At 47.5% G+C, this 19,518-nt stretch overlaps 2 protein-coding genes across 3 annotated transcripts in view; one reads left to right on the top strand and one right to left on the bottom strand.

Annotated features, from left to right (window-relative positions):
• RPE65 (RPE65, retinoid isomerohydrolase) overlaps positions 1–9,980 on the top strand; it is a 19,105-nt gene extending 9,125 nt beyond the window's left edge. For both annotated transcript variants that reach the window (XM_018567307.1, XM_018567308.1), the window contains 7 exons: positions 956–1,088; positions 1,953–2,092; positions 2,763–2,892; positions 4,379–4,493; positions 5,727–5,821; positions 5,905–6,016; positions 9,784–9,980. In XM_018567307.1, the coding sequence (XP_018422809.1) occupies positions 956–1,088; positions 1,953–2,092; positions 2,763–2,892; positions 4,379–4,493; positions 5,727–5,821; positions 5,905–6,016; positions 9,784–9,935 (877 nt within the window). In that variant the 3' untranslated portion in view covers positions 9,936–9,980. The remainder of the gene's footprint in view (positions 1–955; positions 1,089–1,952; positions 2,093–2,762; positions 2,893–4,378; positions 4,494–5,726; positions 5,822–5,904; positions 6,017–9,783) is intronic.
• Positions 9,981–12,614: 2,634 nt separating this feature from the next.
• Positions 12,615–19,518, bottom strand: part of LOC108795951 (methylcrotonoyl-CoA carboxylase beta chain, mitochondrial-like) — a 20,158-nt gene continuing 13,254 nt past the window's right edge. The window contains exons 7-12 of the mRNA XM_018567305.1: positions 19,402–19,493; positions 18,982–19,138; positions 17,218–17,340; positions 15,377–15,519; positions 14,593–14,674; positions 12,615–12,719 (exon numbers count right to left, since the gene is read on the bottom strand). Coding sequence (XP_018422807.1) covers positions 12,636–12,719; positions 14,593–14,674; positions 15,377–15,519; positions 17,218–17,340; positions 18,982–19,138; positions 19,402–19,493 — 681 coding nt within the window. The 3' untranslated portion in view covers positions 12,615–12,635. The remainder of the gene's footprint in view (positions 12,720–14,592; positions 14,675–15,376; positions 15,520–17,217; positions 17,341–18,981; positions 19,139–19,401; positions 19,494–19,518) is intronic.

The raw sequence follows: 19,518 nt of genomic DNA, 5'->3' as shown, positions 1-19,518 counted from the left end.
CTCTCTCCTTCTCCCTCCCTCTCTCTCCCCCTCCCTCCTTCTCCCTCTCTCTCCTTCTCCCTCCCTCCCTCTCTCTCTCTCTCCTTCTCCCTCCCTCCCTCTCCTTCTCCCTCCCTCTCTCCTTCTCCCTCTCTCTCTCTCTCTCCTTCTCCCTCTCTCTCTCTCTCTCCTTCTCCCTCTCTCTCTCTCTCTCCTTCTCCCTCTCTCTCTCTCTCTCCTTCTCCCTCTCTCTCTCTCTCTCCTTCTCCCTCTCTCTCTCTCTCTCCTTCTCCCTCTCTCTCTCTCTCTCCTTCTCCCTCTCTCTCTCTCTCTCCTTCTCCCTCTCTCTCTCTCTCTCCTTCTCCCTCTCTCTCTCTCTCTCCTTCTCCCTCTCTCTCTCTCTCTCCTTCTCCCTCTCTCTCTCTCTCTCCTTCTCCCTCTCTCTCTCTCTCTCCTTCTCCCTCTCTCTCTCTCTCTCCTTCTCCCTCTCTCTCTCTCTCTCCTTCTCCCTCCCTCTCTCCCTCTCCCTCTCTCTCCTCCTCCCTCTCTCCCTCTCTCTCCTTCTCCCTCTCTCCCTCTCTCTCTCCTTCTCCCTTCCCTCTCTCTCTCCTTCTCCCTCCCTCTCTCTCCTTCTCTCTCTCCTTCTCCCTCTCTCCTTCTCCCTCTCTCTCTCTCCTCCCTCTCTCTCCTTCTCCCTCTCTCTCCTTCTCTCTCCCTCCCTCTCTCTCTCTCTCCCTCTCTCTCCTTCTCCCTCTCCTTCTCCCTCTCTCTCTCTCCTCCCTCTCTATATTATAATCTGTTGTTTAAACTAAAAAAATTATTATTAAACGAGGATAAAAGTAAAAAGGTTTTAAAATGTTACAACTATATAAAAGCCAGCCGCTCCGATACTCTCATTCATTCTCCTCATTCATTTCATGTTCTTTTGCCGCTAGCCCCGCAGTACATTGACGGCCTCTCGTTCCCTATTTTCCAGTTTCGGAATGACGCCAAATTATTTGGTCTTCGTAGAGCAACCGGTGAAGATCAATCTGCTCAAGTTCCTGTCGGCGTGGAGTATCTGGGGGGCCAATTATATGGACTGCTTCCAGTCCCATGAGACCATGGGGGTGAGTCTTAACACTGCAGCAGCTAGAACTCCTAGGAAAAAGAAAAGGATATTTCCTAAACTGGTCACATCTTCTGAACAAAGCCGGATGATGGTTTTCATTTTCCCTTAAAAAAATTGTCTTAGTTCTTTTGGACTATAGCCCGGGCCCCGCATACATGATTTCCCTTATTATTATTATTCAGGATTTATATAGCACCATCAGTGTGCGCAGCGCTTTACAATATATGGAAGACATTACAATCACAATACAATTCAAGGCAAGATGGTAAGGAGGGCCCTGCCCCTGAGGGCTTACAATCTAAAAGGGAGGGGCCAGTGATACACGAGGAGGGAGCTATGTGGGGATGAGTTGTATGAGAACGTGATGGTTCAGTGGTTAGGTTGAGGTGGGATAGGATTTCCTGAAGAGATGAGTCTTAATCAGCCATTGAGGAGGGAGTTGCAATAGTCAAGACGAGATATAACAAGTGAGTGGATGAGTAGCGTTGTTATTTAATTGGTGAGGAAGGGGTGTATTTTGGAGATGTTAGGAAGGTGAAGGCGGCAGGATTTGGATAGTGATTGGATGTGAGTCATTAAGACCTCTGAACCCCCGAAATGCGTTAGCTACTCTACTTGAATGTCCCCCTAATGGGATAAAGTCTTATGTCGACTTTTTAAAAGAAGAACTCTAGGCAACATTTTTATTACCCCTTGTAGCGATGCCACAAGGGGTAATTAGTACGCAGCCCCTGTCCTTCTCTATGGGACTACGCGGCCGTACATGTTAGCGATGTGCCAGCTGGACTTCCTCACCGGTTCTACAATGAGCTGAAATCCCTCCGCACATTGACGTCCACTCTTCTTCTTCTGTGTTATGTAGGTATGGATCCACGTAGCCGAGAAGCACACCGGAGAATATCTCAATATAAAATACAGGGCCGCAGCCTTCAATATCTTCCACCACATCAACACCTACGAAGACAACGGATTCCTAATAGTGGACGTGTGCTGCTGGAAGGGGTAGGGTGTGCTGTCTATGTTTCCAACCAGGATGAGGGACCAGATTCTTCCTATATATCTGTACAATACACACCCGGGGGTGACACCAGTACACAATCTTCATGTGGGATCAGTTTGTCATTTCGGTGCAGGGTATATATTGACACACATAACTGGAATCCAGTTAAAGTCGAGCTATCATCAGATCTTTTGTATCTAGATATATTTTTCATGTTAATTACATGCATACTAAGGAGCTAATTTATAAAGAGTTTGCATGGCCACTGGCCACTAGATGGAGCCACTGAGCATCGAAAATATCCATTATTTCCATTATGGCCACTAGATGGAGCTGAGGAGCATAGTCAATAAATACTTATTTCCATTATGGCCTCTTGGCCTGTCAGACAGGGCTGTGTTGTGGGGCAGAGCTGTGTAAATCTCATGAATGGATGAACAAAAATGCAAACCCTTTGGCAGGAAAAATAGCCCCTGTATACGTATTTCATTACTTTAGTTCACGGTTTGCATGGAGATCAGCTATAAGGCTCTTATGCACCTTTTGGTAATTTCCATAATTAAATTAGTCCATGACCTCCCAATCCCCAATTAGCCCCCAGGTGATAGTAATTATCAGTGTCATCCATTCTATAGCAGTTGACAGAAATGTCTGGGTTGTCTCCCTTTGCAGCTTCGAGTTCATCTACAACTATCTGTATCTGGCCAACTTGCGTGCAAACTGGGAAGAGGTTAAAAAGATGGCGGAGAAAGCGCCACAGCCAGAAGTGCGGCGATACGTCGTGCCTCTCGATATCCAGAAGGTAAAGTGTTCCAGGGAAGAGGCCATTTCAGGGGTAAAGCAGCATTTGGCCAATGAACTTCACTCGGAATCAGTGACATCACGAAGGGACAAAATGGCCGCTTCTGCACAAAGTGGCAGATCCACTTAAAGGGGTCAAATATAAAATACGTGCAAATATGGGACACCGGTGCTCCGAAATGACTGAAGAATACGTCTTTTATAGACACGTGTGCATGGCTTCACATAATGGCAAATGACATCCACATGCGTCAATAATAGACGCATTCTTCAGTCATTTTGGAGTGCCGGTGCTCCGTATTGGAAAGTTCTGTCACAGCGCCATCCACTGGTCACCCCCACACCCACCACTTACCACAAACAGGAGTGCGATGGGCTTATGGATTTTTGGATAAATACAAAATACAGCCACAAGTAAGGAAAATGAAATCTGAACTCCGGGCATAAAAGATTTCATATAAATATATTCCTCAATAGTGCACATCATCGATATAATCCACTCTGTGTGCACTAAATGCTTTGCAAACTCTGTAAAGTAGTAGTGACATCATCACTGGGCTGTACTTAACCTGTGCAGGGAGTAGAGCTGTGGGAGGGGCCCAGCAGGTTCCACCCACTACAGGCTGCCTGCAGAAAACTACAGGAGTGGGCAGAGACAAGACCAGTCACCCTGCGAAAGGAGAGAGAGCAGCAGTAACCGGTCTTTAATACAGGAGGGGTGGAGACCAGACCAGTCACCCTGCGAAAGGAGAGAGAGAGCAGCAGTAACCGGTCTTTATTACAGGAGGGGGCGGAGTCAAGACCAGTCACCCTGCACAAGGAGAGAGAGCAGCAGTGGGCGGTCTTTATTATAGGAGGGGGCGGAGTCAAGACTAGTCGTCCCTACACAAGGCAAGAGAGCAGCAGTGGGCGGTCTTTATTACAGGAAGTTCAAAGTTTTACACAAATCTGGAAGAAATACACGAAGCTCACACAGATTCAAGAAGAATACACATGACTCTTGTAGGAGGACAGTATTTGTTTATCTCAGAGTTCAGCTTCAGAGGTAATTACTAGTCTTTTTGAATTGTTTGGAAGAAGTGCAAATGCAGCTCACAAGCCCTCTATGTGATAGCACACTAATGGCGACAGGTTCTCTTTAAGGACACATTAGAGGTCTGTTAGATCGTTGAGCAGCATCTTCCCCGGCCACAGCAACCAAGGAATGACGGCTCAGAAACCGGAAATGACTAAATCCAAGTCGCTTCTGGGTTCATTCCACATTTGACAGCGCATCACGGAAACGATCTGGCGCCTGTAAAAAGTGTGCTCACGGGGCCCCACTGCTGCACCACACAGTGGCAGCAGCAAAAGGGCTCAATTTCATGCTCGGAATTCAGCTTTATGTCTATTTTCGGACTAAAAATGTAAATAAAATCGAATAAAAGTATAGCGTTATGATACAGACTTCTCCTTATGACATCTTTGCATTCTTTTTCGATGTGTAGAATGACGTAGGAAAGAATCTGGTTAGTTTGCCGTACACCACGGCCACAGCGACCCTGAGCAGTGATGAAACCATCTGGCTCGAGCCCGAGGTCCTCTTCTCGGGGCCACGTCAAGGTTTGTAGCTTCCGTAATCATTGTTCTAAAGTATGGTAACCATTTTCTTTGAAGGCAATCAGCTCTAGCCCTCATTCACACAGAAAACGGCCGGGACGCACAGCTCCATGCTGCGTGCGCGGCTGTACCAAGCAGCTCCTGGGAAGGACAGGTGCTGCGTGTGATTAGTACGCAGCCCCCGTCCGTCTCTATGGGACTACGCGGCCGTACGCCCCCCTACGCTCACCTCAATGTACAGGTCCGCAGGGGTGCGTGTTTCCTCGCTCGGACGCAGACAGGATCCATCCTGTCAGCGTACGAGTACGGTCACCCGCACCCCTACGGACGTGCAGGGCCGGTGAGCGTAGGGGGGCGTACGGCTGCGTAGTCCCATAGAGACGGACGGGGGCTGTGTACTAATCACACGCAGCACCTGTTCTTCCCAGGAGCTGCTTGGTACAGCCGCGCACGCAGCACGGAGCTGTATGTCCCGGCCGTTTCTAGTGTGAATGAGGGCTAAAGTGTATATACAGGCGCAACGTTTTTGGGGAATAAAGTGGGGAAGGGATAGACCATCTGACAAGTTCCGCTGGTGTCTCCATCGGGGGAATTTCCCCCCTTTATTTGTCCTGGTGGCCATTGTCACCAAGGCAGAAATGAAAGAATTCTCGTCACGAGAGTCGTCATGGGAGAGAGAGTGGAGAGCAAATCGTCCATAGGAAACAATTGGGGTCACCCCTATAACAAGGCAGCCTGAGGCGGGTGCCTCAGGCGTCATCTCATTGGGGGGCAGGGGGTGTGTGTGGAAGGGGGGGGGGCACAACCACAGCATCCCAGGTTCTTAGCAACCAATGATACCCTGTCTGGCGTCCTGATGACAACACACTCTTCCCCGGAACGGCCATTAGCTGATAATAGCACAAGCCCTCCATTCCATTGTCCCCCAGAATGATCGTTAACTGATAGCACACACACCTCTTCCAGCTCCCCCTCCCCTCCTCCTCTAATACCTCCACCTCACCCCCCTCCAATACTTCCACCCCCCCTCCTCCAATAAGACAGACCTGTCTGGTAGACATGCAGTGAGGATCAATAAGACTCTGTTGTTGTGCAGGAATACTGAGAAGGAAGTAGAGACTGCATATGTAATGAAGAAACATGGCAGCCCCCACTTATACATATAAAGTGGGAAACTATGCACAGACTTTCCTTTATTACTACAACCCCCCTCTGAAGCTATGATTATCTTTACAGCCTTTGAATTCCCACAGATCAATTATAAGAAGTACGGTGGAAAGGATTACTCATACGCCTACGGACTGGGTCTGAACAATTTTATTCCGGACAGGGTAAGAGCCGCTCATCCGCTTGCCCCCTGACGCTTAAGCCCGCCTCCGCGGAGCTCCGCTAACAGGATTTTATGTCGTTGCAGCTCACCAAACTGAATGTCAAAACCAAGGAAACTTGGGTATGGCAAGAGCCCAACACCTACCCCTCCGAGCCCTTATTTGTAGCCTCGCCGGACGCCACAGAAGAGGATGACGGTAAGTAAAACCAAAATCAAAACGCGTTACAAGAAATAAATGCGATCTATGGAGTAATGGAAATGAAGGGAGTACTCCAAATTATGCAAAAAACAAAAATGGATTGTTCTAAAATCCTCTTGTGATTGTACATTTTGTTGGTAGGCTGAATCTGGCTGCTCAGATACAGCACTGTTTATACAGTCATCAGTACATACGCAGGGTCATCATCACAGTGCTTTAGAGTGCATTCAGGCCCCGCCCCCGAGGAGTTGACAGCCTAACATTACAGGAGCGTGAGTAATAAAAATCTTCATTATTTTATCAAAACCACCAAAAGTCAAACATTCCCTTTAAAATGAGAAGTGAAATCTGAATGGTTGAATCTAATGAATGGTTCAGAGGGGACAAGAGAATTACTCGGGGACCCTTTTCATAGATGAGGAGTTCGGGAATAATAATGAATTCATTGTACTGGTTAAAAATAACAAAGGTTAAGCTGATTATTATTATACAGGCATATTAAAGGAGAACTATGGGGTTAAGGCTTTTCCCCATAGTTCTCCTTAGGGTAACGGGAGGACACAAACTAGCGTCCTCCCGTCACCCTAGGCTCAGTATACTGCGAGCTACAGCTCCCTGTATACTCAGACGCCGCAGCTGAAGCGGATCCCGACAATTGTGCCGGGATCCGCCCAGCTGCGTGACTGACAGCTTGCTCTGCCTATCTAGAGGCAGAGCCAGCTGTACCCGCCCCCTCCCCCGTCCGTTCCGCCAGTCAGCGCTGGCAGATCGGAGCGGGGAGGGGGGAATCCAGTCCCTCCCCTGTCACGGCAGAGAGCTGTGACAGGATCGAGAGGTGAGCGAACGCCGGTATGTGTTCGCTCACCTCCCGATCTACTGAGCCGACCTGTGACAGTCTCATTGTCACAGGTCGGCTAGAACTATGAGGGGAGTGAAAAGCACTCACCTCATAGTTCTCCTTTAACTCGTCAGACCTTATCTGTCATGTTACAATAATCCTCTTCCCAGTGAGCACAGCTCATGTGGCCCCGTGAAGAGGATTATCAGAACACAAAGGTTAAGATCTGAGCTTGTATGTTGCCTGCTATTGGCCAATTAGCGTCATCCTGTGTTACCCAGTACAAGTACCCACTAAAGCCTATGTAAACCCTTCACAATGAACGTCTTTTATTTGCTCTCTTCTGACTTGTTTAATACACCTTTGAAAGAATTTTTGTTAAAGCTGTTCAATAGGTGCAAAAATAATACCTCTTGATCCTGCCAGAAATCCAGTGAGCTGGTTACTTCTTGTGCTCTCGTCTCTGCTGACTGTTATCAGTTAGATTGTTCCCAGTCTTCAATGTGAACTACAGTACAGAACACTTCCACCATATGCAGGGGCGTTCCTTGGCCGGGTGTCACCAGGAGTGGGTACCGGGGTGACACCCCGCCCTGACATCAATGCGCATGCGCGGCCATCTAGGTGATACCTGCCAGTGGCCATCTTGGTGGGAGGGGACGTTCACCCGGCGTGATGAGGTATGCAGCCGAGTCTCCTCCTCGCTCCTGCAACCGTCGGGCTCTCGGTCCATGACCGAGTGCCCGACTTTTCAGAGAGGGTGACACTGAAATGAATGTCAGTCATTTTGTTGTCACCCCTCCAATGGTGTCACCCGGGTGCGGCCCGCACCCTCCTTAGTGACGCCACTGCCCATGTGTAATGAACATGATGAGAGGAGAAGTGTTCCGTAGTCTTGCCCAATGGTGACAATGCTGCTCCTCCAGAGACACAGTACAGTGAGGGAGCATTGTCACCCTAGGACAGGAAGTGTGTCACTGGCAGGATCACCAGGGGAAAATAATGCAGCCACCATATCCAAAGCCTGGTAAGCTACAATGTATTGAATTTTGGTTCATGGGTTAGTGTTATAACCTGGCTCAAGCCTAAGCTCCTCTGAACAAACAATTGCCAAGGGTACTTGCACCCAATCAGCTGCGGGTTGGCGTATTTCCCACCCTCAGCTGCATGTAAACAAAGGGGCAGGTTGCTTGTGCTGATGTCATTTACCGAATGTGATCACATAGCCATAGTAGGTGAATGTCATTTACCAAATATAGGCATGTAGCCATATAAAGGTTGATGATGTCACTGCATGCCGCCCCATTAATGACATCAAGCTGGAGGTAGGGGATTTCCACGCCAGCAGCTGATTGGGTGGCACAGAAGGAGCTTCCCTCCGTGTTCAGGGCCTGTTCACACGACGTCCGTTTTGTGTGCTGACCGGCTCCGTACGCTCCTGCACTCAAAATGCATCCCAATGTATCCCTGTGTGTTTTATGGGCTCCAGTTCTCACGTGCGCAGTCCGTTCAGCTTACGACAGAAAAAATACTGCATGTCACATTTTGTCAGGTCCGGAAATGCAAACGCGTCAAAAACGCATCAAAAACGCACTGCGCTGGAGCTAACATACTAACAGCCCCACTCCAGCAAAAAAATAATAATGCTGGAACGCATCAAAAACGCAGCCAAAAACGCAATGCATCAGCAGCTCCACGTCTGCTGATCAGGACCTGATCTCATGTGAACAGGCCCTAAGAAGGAGCTTCCCTCCGTGTTCAGAGGAGCTCAGGTTCAGACCGGGATCAGTCCGAAGCTGAGTTTATTTTCTAGTTTAGATAATTTTACATTTTTGTTTATATAACACCCTTAACTAAGGAGGGATATGGAGCTCAGCTGCGGAACCCCGTTCCGCGTCACACACACAGGACAAAGGGTGTTGTGCGGCAATGGTGTCTCGCCACTAGTTTCAATGCATCATTGCACCAATACCCCTGAAGTAGGTATCCTGCCTGTCCCTGGTAAGTAGTGTCTGTATGTCTGGTTAGTTCCCTCAATTACAAAACAAGTGAGTACTTAGGTACTAATTAACAGGACCAATGAGTATATTGTAACAGAGGTATGACTACAATCAATAGTCTGAGCTGATGCTATTGGAAGATCAATAACCAGGTGAGTTTACTGCACTGAACCTGGTAAGCAGATTGAGCAACAGTGCCCTATGCTCTGATACTTACCCCCGATATCGGAACTTCCAATCAGAGGAAGATTTCCCAATTAGGAAGCTAGGTGGTGGATAATGATCTGTCTCCCAAATACCTGATTGGCCGGGAAGCCGGCTTCCTGGCCAATCAGCATTGAGCCGGCTGTTAATAACTGTATGTTGACTTCACATTACAGTATGTGCACATATGTTTATAAGAGTTCTGAATGTAGAGGTAGTATCCAGTTTGTAAACTACATATACAAGGTTTGGGTATCAGGCAATCCAATAAAGTCCCCAGTCCCTGTTATCACAGTAAGCACAGTCACTGATCTGTCACTGATAGCAGGAACCAGGGGTTGTACTTGCGGTTGGTTGCTCTGGCTGGTGATCCTCCCACTCTGTCAGTGAGTGCCGGTGTGGATCAGGAGGCTGTAGTGCGGCTCCACGGAGCCTGTCCGAGGTGAGAGATGAGACAGCAGCTCTGTGTGGAGAGGTAGGGTAGGTTCTCCTACTACTGTGTGGAGGTGCCCAGTAGCTGTCTGGCGTCCGCATCGGTTGCTGGAACGCCAGACAAGTGAGAGATCTCGGCTTAAGCCGAGGAGGGGGGCGAAGCGGCGTGACGTCAGCGGCCCCGGGGCGGAACCCCCCATCGTGTCCGTGACGTCACTCGGGTGAGCCGCCAGGAGCTGTTACAGTTTAACATCTCTAATCAAATGTAATGATTTATATATTTTTTGCAGGTGTGTTGCTCAGCATCGCCGTTTGCCCAGCGGTGGGGCACAAGCCATCTTTCATGCTGATTTTGAACGCCAAAGACATGAGTGAAATCGCCAGAGCCGAAGTCGACACCGACATTCCCGTCACGTTTCACGGGATGTTCAAGGAAGCCTAAAACACTCTGCACCAAGCGGCCTATTTATTAAAAAAAAACAAATTCACCCAAACTTCACTCAGGATTAACACAATTTCCAACAAAATCCATTTAGAAACGTGTGAATCTGAGGTAAAAGTTGTGTGCATTGTGAGTGAAAACAAATAATAAACAGTCCGCTGAGTTGTAAAATATTTATTTCTATGGCAAAATACTGTACAGAGGTCAAATACAAGCGTTATGGTTGCACAGGTTCACTTTTTCAGGTTTCCAGCGTGGTATAGGGCAGGGAAAAGAAGAATATGATTGGTATGGTCAACATGAATGGAGCCTTTTGAATCTGTGTACAGCTCAGTGTATTATGACCCATTGCCGCCCTCAACATGTCATCTTGGGATGAGTTGTGGACAATCCCAGGGCGTACTCATGACAAGCAGGGGCAACATAGCATACTTATCCTGTGTCCAAGCTGAGTAGTCCAACACAGAACTAAAATGCGCCCGTGTCACAGATAATGTTATTTAGTTACATTTTTGATTTGTCGATAAAGTTATTGTATATATCACTCAATGAACTTTTATTGTCAATAAACTCACAAGTGTGTTTGTAATCGAGTCTTGTGGACTGGCACTGCCCCCTGCTGGTGGGATCATGCAATTCAGGAAATATTTTAAAACATTTAAAGGCGTTGTGGAGTTCCAGCGTATCCTCTCCTGTTATAACATCAGCATTGTAGGAATACATACTAGAGATGTTTCTGATAATGCAATCAAAGCTTACTTGAAGAGTTTCTGAGTGCTGGTGTCCCATGATTTCTACTAGGGATGCACCGATACCGAGTAAATGCTCTGATACTTACCCCCGATACCGCAACTTCCAGTCAGAGGGAGATTTCCCAATTAGGAAGCTAGGTGGTGGATAATGACCTGTCTCCCAAATGCCTGATTGGCCGGGAAGCAGGCTTCCTGGCCAATCAGCATTGAGCCGGCCAAACAGCATGGAACCTGCTTCCTGGCCAATCAGGCAGCGGGTAATGACCCGCCGGCTGGCTTCCTGATTGGCCAGGAAGCCGGCTCCATGCTGTTTCGCCGGCTCAATGCTGACTGGCCAGGAAGCCGGCTTCCTTGCCAATCAGCATGGAGAAGGCTTCCCGGCCAATTAGGAAGCCGGGAGGCCAATCAGCATGGAGCTGGTTTCCTGGCCAATCAGACAGCCAGGAAGCGGGTAATGACCCGCCGGCTGGCTTCCTGATTGGCCAGGAAGCCGGCTCCATGTTGTTTGGCCGGCTCAATACTGACTGGCCAGGAAGCCGGCTTCCTTGCCAATCAGCATGGAGCCGGCTTCCTGGCCAATCCGCATGGAGCCAGCTAGGAAGCCGGGAGACGGGTAATGACTCGCCACACGGCTTCCTGATTGGAAGGGAAGCCACCTCCATGCTCCCGGAAGTATTGGTATCGGCGAGTACTGAAAGATAAATATCGGTTCTCATACTTGATACCGAAAAACCAGTATCGGTGCTTCCCTTTTTTCTATCTAATGTCAAAAGAATGCTGCGTTAGCAGCCTAGAGCCCATCAAGACTGACCCTTAGAAGGTAGACACAACGGTACCCATACTTCCCATGGCAGGTTTATATTATAGAGGAATGCAGCCACTGAATTCCATGGGAAATCAGAACTTCTGATCTGCACACATGTTTCAATAAATAAAAGGAGAACTATGAGGTCAGTGCTTTTCACTCACCTCATAGTTCTAGCCGACCTGTGACAATGAGACTGTCACAGGTCGGCTCAGTAGATCGGGAGGTGAGCGAACACATACCGGCGTTCGCTTACTTCTCGATCCTGTCACAGCTCTCTGCCGTGACAGAGGGGGGGCTGGATTCCCCGCTCCGCCAGCGCTGACTAGCAGAACGGACGGGGGAGGGGGCGGGAACAGCTGGCTCTGCCTCTAGATAGGCAGAGCCAGCTGTCTGTCACGCAGCTGGGCGGATCCCGGCATAATTGTCGTGATCCGCTTCAGGTGCGGCGTCTCAGTATATAATGAGCTGTAGCTTGCAGTATGCTGAGCTTAGGGTGACGGGAGGACGCTAGTTTGTGTCCTCCCATTACCCTTAGGAGAACTATGGGGAAAAGCCTTAACGCAATAGTTCTCCTTTAATTAGAGACCAGAGATCAGCAAGACAGTCAACCAGTAAGACAGATTTCCCAGTATCAGTATCCATATGGACACAACTTGCTTCATTTGAAATATGGCTGCTATGGACATTGGCTTTTCTTTTTGGAGACTGATTCCTCCACTCCCTGCTAAACAACCCAAGAACCAATATGTCCCTGCTGATTACATGACAAACTATTTCATTCAGGTATAACAAAAGCTCAACAAAATCTGAATGGCCATGCTGCAATACCCAGTTTCAGCAGCCGTGACACTCCAGGTAAAGTGTGACAGCTCTGATCCCAGACAGACCACAGGCAGGAGTGACTAATGTTTAATTTAGAACAAAAGTCCTTTTTAAACCTGTATGTAAAAATGAACGAGAGGTATATTTCCATATTGCAGGTTAAGGTGTTTTTTTTGTGGCATCTATAAAATCAATACAATTTACATAAAATGTTGGCTGTTGGTTTAGAAAATACTTTTATATTTTATAATTACAATACTTTATATAAAATATGTACACAATTTAAAAAGACCTGATTTACAACAACAAAAAAGTGTATCACATTCTCAGCAATGGAGACGAATGGATGGCGGCCTTTTCATACTTCCTTTGATGGATAATTTGAAGGCACTTGCTGAGTACCTGACAAAATAAGAAAAAAAACAGAATGAAAGGGTAAACAAGTGTCATACATAAATATAATTACAGTCTGCTCAAATATGAGATAGTGTGACAGGTCCTCTTTAACCTTTCAACTTGCATGCTCATGGCATCTGTACAAGGGCATGGAAGCTCTTTCCATATTTGTTGTATTTTTCCTGCAGGGAGGAGATTGTTCGAGTTCCATCACTTGGATTTTTGAGTTGCTGTGTTTTTCTGGGTCAGCTTTATTAGAATAGTTTAAACTTGCTGGACTTTCATTGGCTTCATATTACTTTGTTTCCAGCATTTCAGATCAGAGCGGAATTGCAATCAGACCAGCTGGAAATTTCTGTGCATTTGTTGCCTGGCTACAAGATATGAGCTGACGAAACTGGATGCCTGGGTTCAACCCGATGCTGCCCACCGTCCTCTGTCAGGGAGAACAAGTGACTGAATAGCTTCGGAAACCTCCATCTGTCACTCCTGTTACCTTCTGATAAGTTAGCTGAGTTTACAAGTTTATTTTAATGAAGAGAATGGGCAATGAGGGAATGGAGGACTGCTGAGGGGGCAGAAGAGGATGGGTGATGGAGTGAGAGAGAGGATTGGCAATGGGAAGGGGAGCATGGGCGATGAGGAGGTGAGGATAGGCGATGAGGAGGGGAGGATAGGCTGTGAGAAGGGGAGTATAGGCGATGAGGGGAGGATAGGCGATGAGGAGGGGAGTATAGGCGATGAGGAGGGGAGTATAGGCGATGAGGAGGTGAGGATAGGCGGTGAGAAGGGGAGGATAGGCGATGAGAAGGGGAGGATAGGCGATGAGGAGGGGAGTATAGGCGATGAGGAGGGGAGTATAGGCGATGAGGAGGTGAGGATAGGCGATGAGAAGGGGAGGATAGGCGATGAGAAGGGGAGGATAGGCGATGAGAAGGGGAGGATAGGCGATGAGAAGGGGAGGATAGGCGATGAGAAGGGGAGGATAGGCGATGAGAAGGGGAGGATAGGCGATGAGAAGGGGAGGATAGGCTGTGAGGAGAGGAGGATAGGCTGTGAGGTGAGGAGAGGAGGATAGGCGATGAGAAGGGGAGGATAGGCGATGAGAAGGGGAGGATAGGCTGTGAGGAGAGGAGGAGAGGCTGTGAGGTGAGAAGGGGAGGATAGGCGATGAGGAGGGGAGGATAGGCGATGAGGAGAGGAGTATAGGCGATGAGAAATGGAGGATAGGTGATGAGGGGGGGAGTATAGGGGGATGAGGAGAGGAGGGTAGGCAACTGGGGAGGAAAGAATGGGAAAGGGGAGGATGAAGGAGGAGAGGATGGGCAAGAGGAGCAAAGCATGGGTGTTGGGACAAGAAGATAAATGAAGGGAGAAAGGAGAAAAAGTGGATCATGTGAGAGCAGACTATAAGTGATGGGGAAGGGGAGGAGAGAATGAGTGATGGGGGAAGAGTGCATGGGAGATGAGAAAGGGCAGCGATGACTGGCAATGGAAAGGGGGCAGAGGCTGGCCCTAGCTTATGAGCGGGAAAACAGAGAGGGATTTATCAAAACTGAAGCAGTGAAATCTGGAGCAGCTGTGCATGGCAACCAATCAGCTTCTCTCTTCACTTTGTTCAGTTAAGATTGCATTGGGAGTGGGGCTTTTTCTATCATTATTCAGACCTGTCCAGCTCCTATATGCTGAGCAAAGGAGTAGCCACAGACACAGCGCCCATGTGTAGAATTATTTACATGTGCCCAACTGTTATAACCAAAATAGCAGGAGTTTTTATTTCAGAGAAATGGTTATCCTTCCCACAACTGCATTTGGTTTATTGAACAGATTTCCTCTTTGCTAAACAATCATCTCCCCATGACCGGAAATCTGGACTTACTTGTCTGGTGTCTTCAGGAAGAATCACTCCGTCATCCCAGAGTCTGGCTGAAGAGTAAAATGCTGAACTTTCCTCCTTTAGTCTAAGAAACACAGAGAAACATTATCGTCACATACCCATGAACCATTTCTACTATTGGAAAAGCCTAATTCCTGCACTTTAGATAATCATGATTAAATAAATTGCTTTTAGACTCTAAGATCATTGATGGGGCCCTCTTGTGTCCTCCCGAGACCCCTAGTGTCTAAACAGGGGCGTCCCGAGGCTGGGTGACACCCGGAGCGGTAACCGAGTGTCACCCCGCCAAGACGTCACTGCGCATGCTCGGCAGTTTCTGATACCTGCCGGCGGCCATCTTGGTGATGGACACCGGCTGTTGGAGTGTACAACAAGAGAGAGGAGGGGACAGTCACCCGGCAGGATAAGGTATGCCGCTGGGTCCCCTCCTCTCTCCTGATACTGTCGGGCGTTCGGTCCATGACCGAGCGCCCGACTTTTCAGAGGGGGGTGACACCAAAATGACTGTGAGTCGTTTTGGTGTCACCCCTCCAATGGTGTCACCCGGGTGCGGGCCGCACCCCCCTTGTGACGCCACTGTGTCTAAACCAGGCGCTTTCTAAAGTCCATAGTGTGTAGAAGAGCAGCCTAGCCAGAGCGACCAAGCGGCCACACTCTCACATATTAATTTCCACTTTGCACTGTATCATCGAATTAATGGCGGATCCAGCACCTTCTACCTACGACTCTTAGATGAAGAGTTCAACATTTTCCAGATCTTACATACCTGGACAATAAAGCAGTGAACTCTTCCCCATCTTCTGAGCCGTCTCCCTTCTGTATGCTAGGTGGAGCACTGTCAGCGTCTACAAGACCAATTCTTGCATTTGGCCAAAGGAAGAAAAAGTTTGGCTCAAATGATCTCCCGCACTAGAGATAAAAAAACAAAACACAGATAACAAATACAAATATAGACAAATATAACAGTGTAAGGCCAGCTTTACCCTCTCGCTGTATGATGGAAAGTGATAATAAATCAAGATTTTACGGCAGGCAGTAAAACAAGAAGGAGGAGAAATCCTCCAATGGGGACACTTGTTTCGCATGATAACTGTCTAATGCTGGAATACACTGAATGAAAAAAATCTAAGATTCCCCATCCATGCTAAACTGCATGGGTGGTGGAATCCCTCCCCCACCAGGCTATTGTATTCTGACAGCGGCAGGAGCGTTGCTGGCAGAATACCCCAACAGTCACTTAAAAGGAGAACTATGAGGTGAGTGAAAACCACTCATCCTCATAGTTCGAACCGACGTGTGACAATTAAACTGTCACAGGTCTGCTCAATAGATCGTGAAGTGAGCGAACACATACCGGCGCTCGATCACTTCTCGATCCTGTGCCTGCAGAGAGCCGTGACTGTCACTCACGGCTCCCTGCAGGGATTCCCCCCCTCTCCTGTCCAATCCTCCAGCGCTGACTGGCGGAACGGACGGGGGAGGGGGCGAGTACAGATGGCTCTGCCTCTAGATAGGCTGAGCCAGCTGTCAATCACGCAGCTGGCTGGATCTCGCCAGTAATGTCGGGATCCGTCCCGGCTGCGGCGGTCTCAGTATACCGCGAACTGTAGCTCGCGGTATACTGAGCTTTGGGTCACAGGAGGACGCTAGTTTGTGTCCTCCTGTGACCCTCAAGGGAACTATGGAGAAAAACACTTACCCCATAGTTCTCCTTTAAGCTGATTGATTGCGGTCACAGTATTGCTGAGAATTTTCAGACTGGCTTCTTCAACAATAGCTGACTTTAAAAATGTTTTACTTTTGATGAACGGGGGGAATTCTGGGACACACACACTGATCACATTTCAGCTGAGTCAACACAAAATGTGAGCAGTGTATGGCCAGCTTAACAGGTGAAATCCCATTACTTTGGAGACAATTCCTCTAACTTCCTGCTGTACCTGTGTGACAGGAAGGGAAATTTCCCCAACAGGGCACAGAAATACCTTCTATATACAAAACTTTGTAAAACGCTGCGCAATGACTTACACAACAGGCACCCAGTTATAATGACATCTGCAGTCCTGGATCTATTCTCCTGTCTCCATGGGGACAGGGAATACTTACATCTACTGTATGGGAGATATCACGAGGAGTTGAGGGTTTCTGCTGCCAAACGTTAAGAATCAAGGAACCAAAGTGCTTTACCTGAGCTGCCACCAATATACAGGACAAATATAAACACTGGCAAGGGTCCTGAGGTACAGTAAATGATATCACAAGATGTTACATATTGTTCAGATGCTGCAGTGCCGTCCGTCCGTTTTTTTACTACGGGCGGACGGCAAGAGGTTAAGTGGTCAGTGTTGCAGCACTGTGGTCCTCTGCTCGACTCCTACCAAAGACCCCACCCCATGGAGTTTACATATTCCCCTCCATGTCTGTGTGCATTTGGGGCAACTGGAACTCTTTTTGAAGTTTCCTTGCAACAGTTTTTATACATCATCCTCTGCACTGATGAGGTGGCTTCCAGTTTTCTCTTGTGCACTGTCCCATAGAGGAGAGGTCCATATCTCATTATTTAGTGCACCTTTCTCTGTGCATTTAGAAATCCACGAGGCTACGTACCATTGCAAAGCTTTCTCCTCCGTGGCATCCACCAACGACCACTGTGATCTTCGGCACCGAGGCACAAGCTACAGAAGTCATCATAGAGGCCTGAGCCTTTAGCCTGTTTGTCAAATCTTCTGCCTGGACAACAAAACAAAGGTTATACTTTTGTTCAAGAATGGTACATTACATGGCCAAACGTTCATCACATCATCACATAGAGCTTCCTGGACCTCTCATTCCAAAAACATTGGCTTTGTTGCCCACGTTTTCTGGCTATAACAACCTCCAATCTTCTTGAAAGGCTTTCCACAAGATTTTGAAGTGTGTCTGTGGGAATTTTTAACCATTCAGCCAAAAGAGCTTTTGTGGGATCACATACTGATGTTGGATAAGAAGACCTGACCCGCAATCCGAATTCCGATTCATCCCAAAGGTGTCCAGTAGGGTTAAGGTCAGGGCTCTGTGCAGGACACTCGAGTTCCTCCAGACCAAACCCACCAAGCCATGTCTTTATGGAGCTGGCTTTGTCCACGAGGTCACTGAAAAGGGCCTTCACCAGACTATTGCCATAAGGTTGGAAGCACACAAATGTCTTTGTATGCTGTAGTGTTAAAAGTACCCTCTACTATAAACACCTGAATTCAACTATTTGGAGGGGTGTCCACATACCTGCAGACATATAGTAGGCGTGATGATCAGGAGTTTGGCTATACGGTGTATTATTCTCTGAAACAGATTGTGACAGTTGCAGTGTTAGGATAAACATTTAGGAATACTTTCATGACAAAAGGGCAGTGGGACCCAGTCAAGATTGCGAGCCTACACAGTGGCTTTGCAACATCTTCCCACCAAATGTGCAAGGGGTTTGTATGATTTCACTGGCTTCCATGAGTAACCTTCATCCACCTGGAGCAAGAAAAGAAAGGCCAGTGAAAGCCTTCAGCTGCTCTAGTCAGATCTTATACAGAGCTGAGGATTTGATCCCGTTGTGACAGCTCTGGTGCTTGTTGACTGCCCCCTTGCTGTCACATGCTGGGAGAGAAATGGCAGTGTGGTTTCCACATGTACAGGTGAAACTCGAATAATTAGAATATCGTGCAAAAGTAATTGCAGTAAGTGCTGCAAAAGGGGCCCAAACCAAGTACTGAGTACATATGCATGCTTGTACTTTTCAGAGGTCCGATATTGTTCTATGTACAATCCTTGTTTTATTGATTGCATGTAATAATCTACTTTTTTGAGGTTGTGGATTTGGGGTTCTTGGGGTTTTCATGAGCTGTAAGCCATAATCATCACAATTATGACAAATCGCGGCTTGAATTATCTTGCTTTGCATGTAATGAGTCTATCTCATATATTAGTTTCACCTTTTAAGTTGCATTGGTGAAATAAATGAACTTTGCACAATATTCTAATCATTCGAGTTTCACCTGTATATTGAATGAATGCAACTAAAACTTCTGTTGTAGTTGGAAAAGATTAGTGATTTCTATTTTTTGCTGGCTAGTTTAAAAGTGTGCTGGGCCCCCCTTTTTTACTGTTTTATATATTGCCTTGCCCATTTTGCTACTTTCAAACAGATCAGAACAGCCGCCATATTTGATTTGTTTTAGGAAGGGAGTAAGTAACATGCACCTCCATACCTGGAAGTACTGGGATTTTTAGATATTTTCAGTGGTTGAAATGAGTGGTGTATGAGCAAAGTTTGGTTGAATATGTGCTGCTGGAGAGGGGGGCATTAAAACCAAGCTGATGGCCTCACCCCTGGATCACAGGTACCTTTGACAGACTCGGCGGAAGGGGTTCCTGAGAAGTTGTATTTTGAAGAAACAGCAGAGGGATGTTACGCTGGTTACAAATCTGCACAAAGTGGCTTCCTTTCAGTGCAGCATCATGAGTAAGCACACCATTGCTAGCCACGATTCCAACCAAATTCCTAAAAAACAAAATCAACATCAAAGCTGACACCGTGACAAACACCAAGCTAAGGAAAATCTTCAGGCAATAAAAAAACAAAACACACATATATCACTTATGTGTTCTTCAAAATGCAATGCAGTGAGCTTCCGACCTAAAGTTATTGGCGTTTTATCAGAAAACTGTAGTGGTGGAATAAGGCACAATCAGTGGAGGAGCAATTTACTGATTAGACCACTACATTCATGATGAGACCGAAAACAAAAAACTGTGCATACCCACCGTTCAATGGAAGCAAATCCGGTCACCAGTGTTGTGCCATACTCGGTTTTGAACTCCAGAAATTTACTGCCGTCTACAAGGCGACTCAGGATCTGCAAAGAGTTTTATTGAGTACAA

The sequence above is a fragment of the Nanorana parkeri genome, unplaced genomic scaffold (assembly GCF_000935625.1).
Source record: "Nanorana parkeri isolate BGI_ZX_2015 unplaced genomic scaffold, ASM93562v1 scaffold1028, whole genome shotgun sequence".
NCBI lineage: Eukaryota > Metazoa > Chordata > Amphibia > Anura > Dicroglossidae > Nanorana > Nanorana parkeri.
The sequence above is the reverse complement of the archived record's forward strand: the minus strand, read 5'-3'. Positions and strand labels throughout refer to the sequence as shown.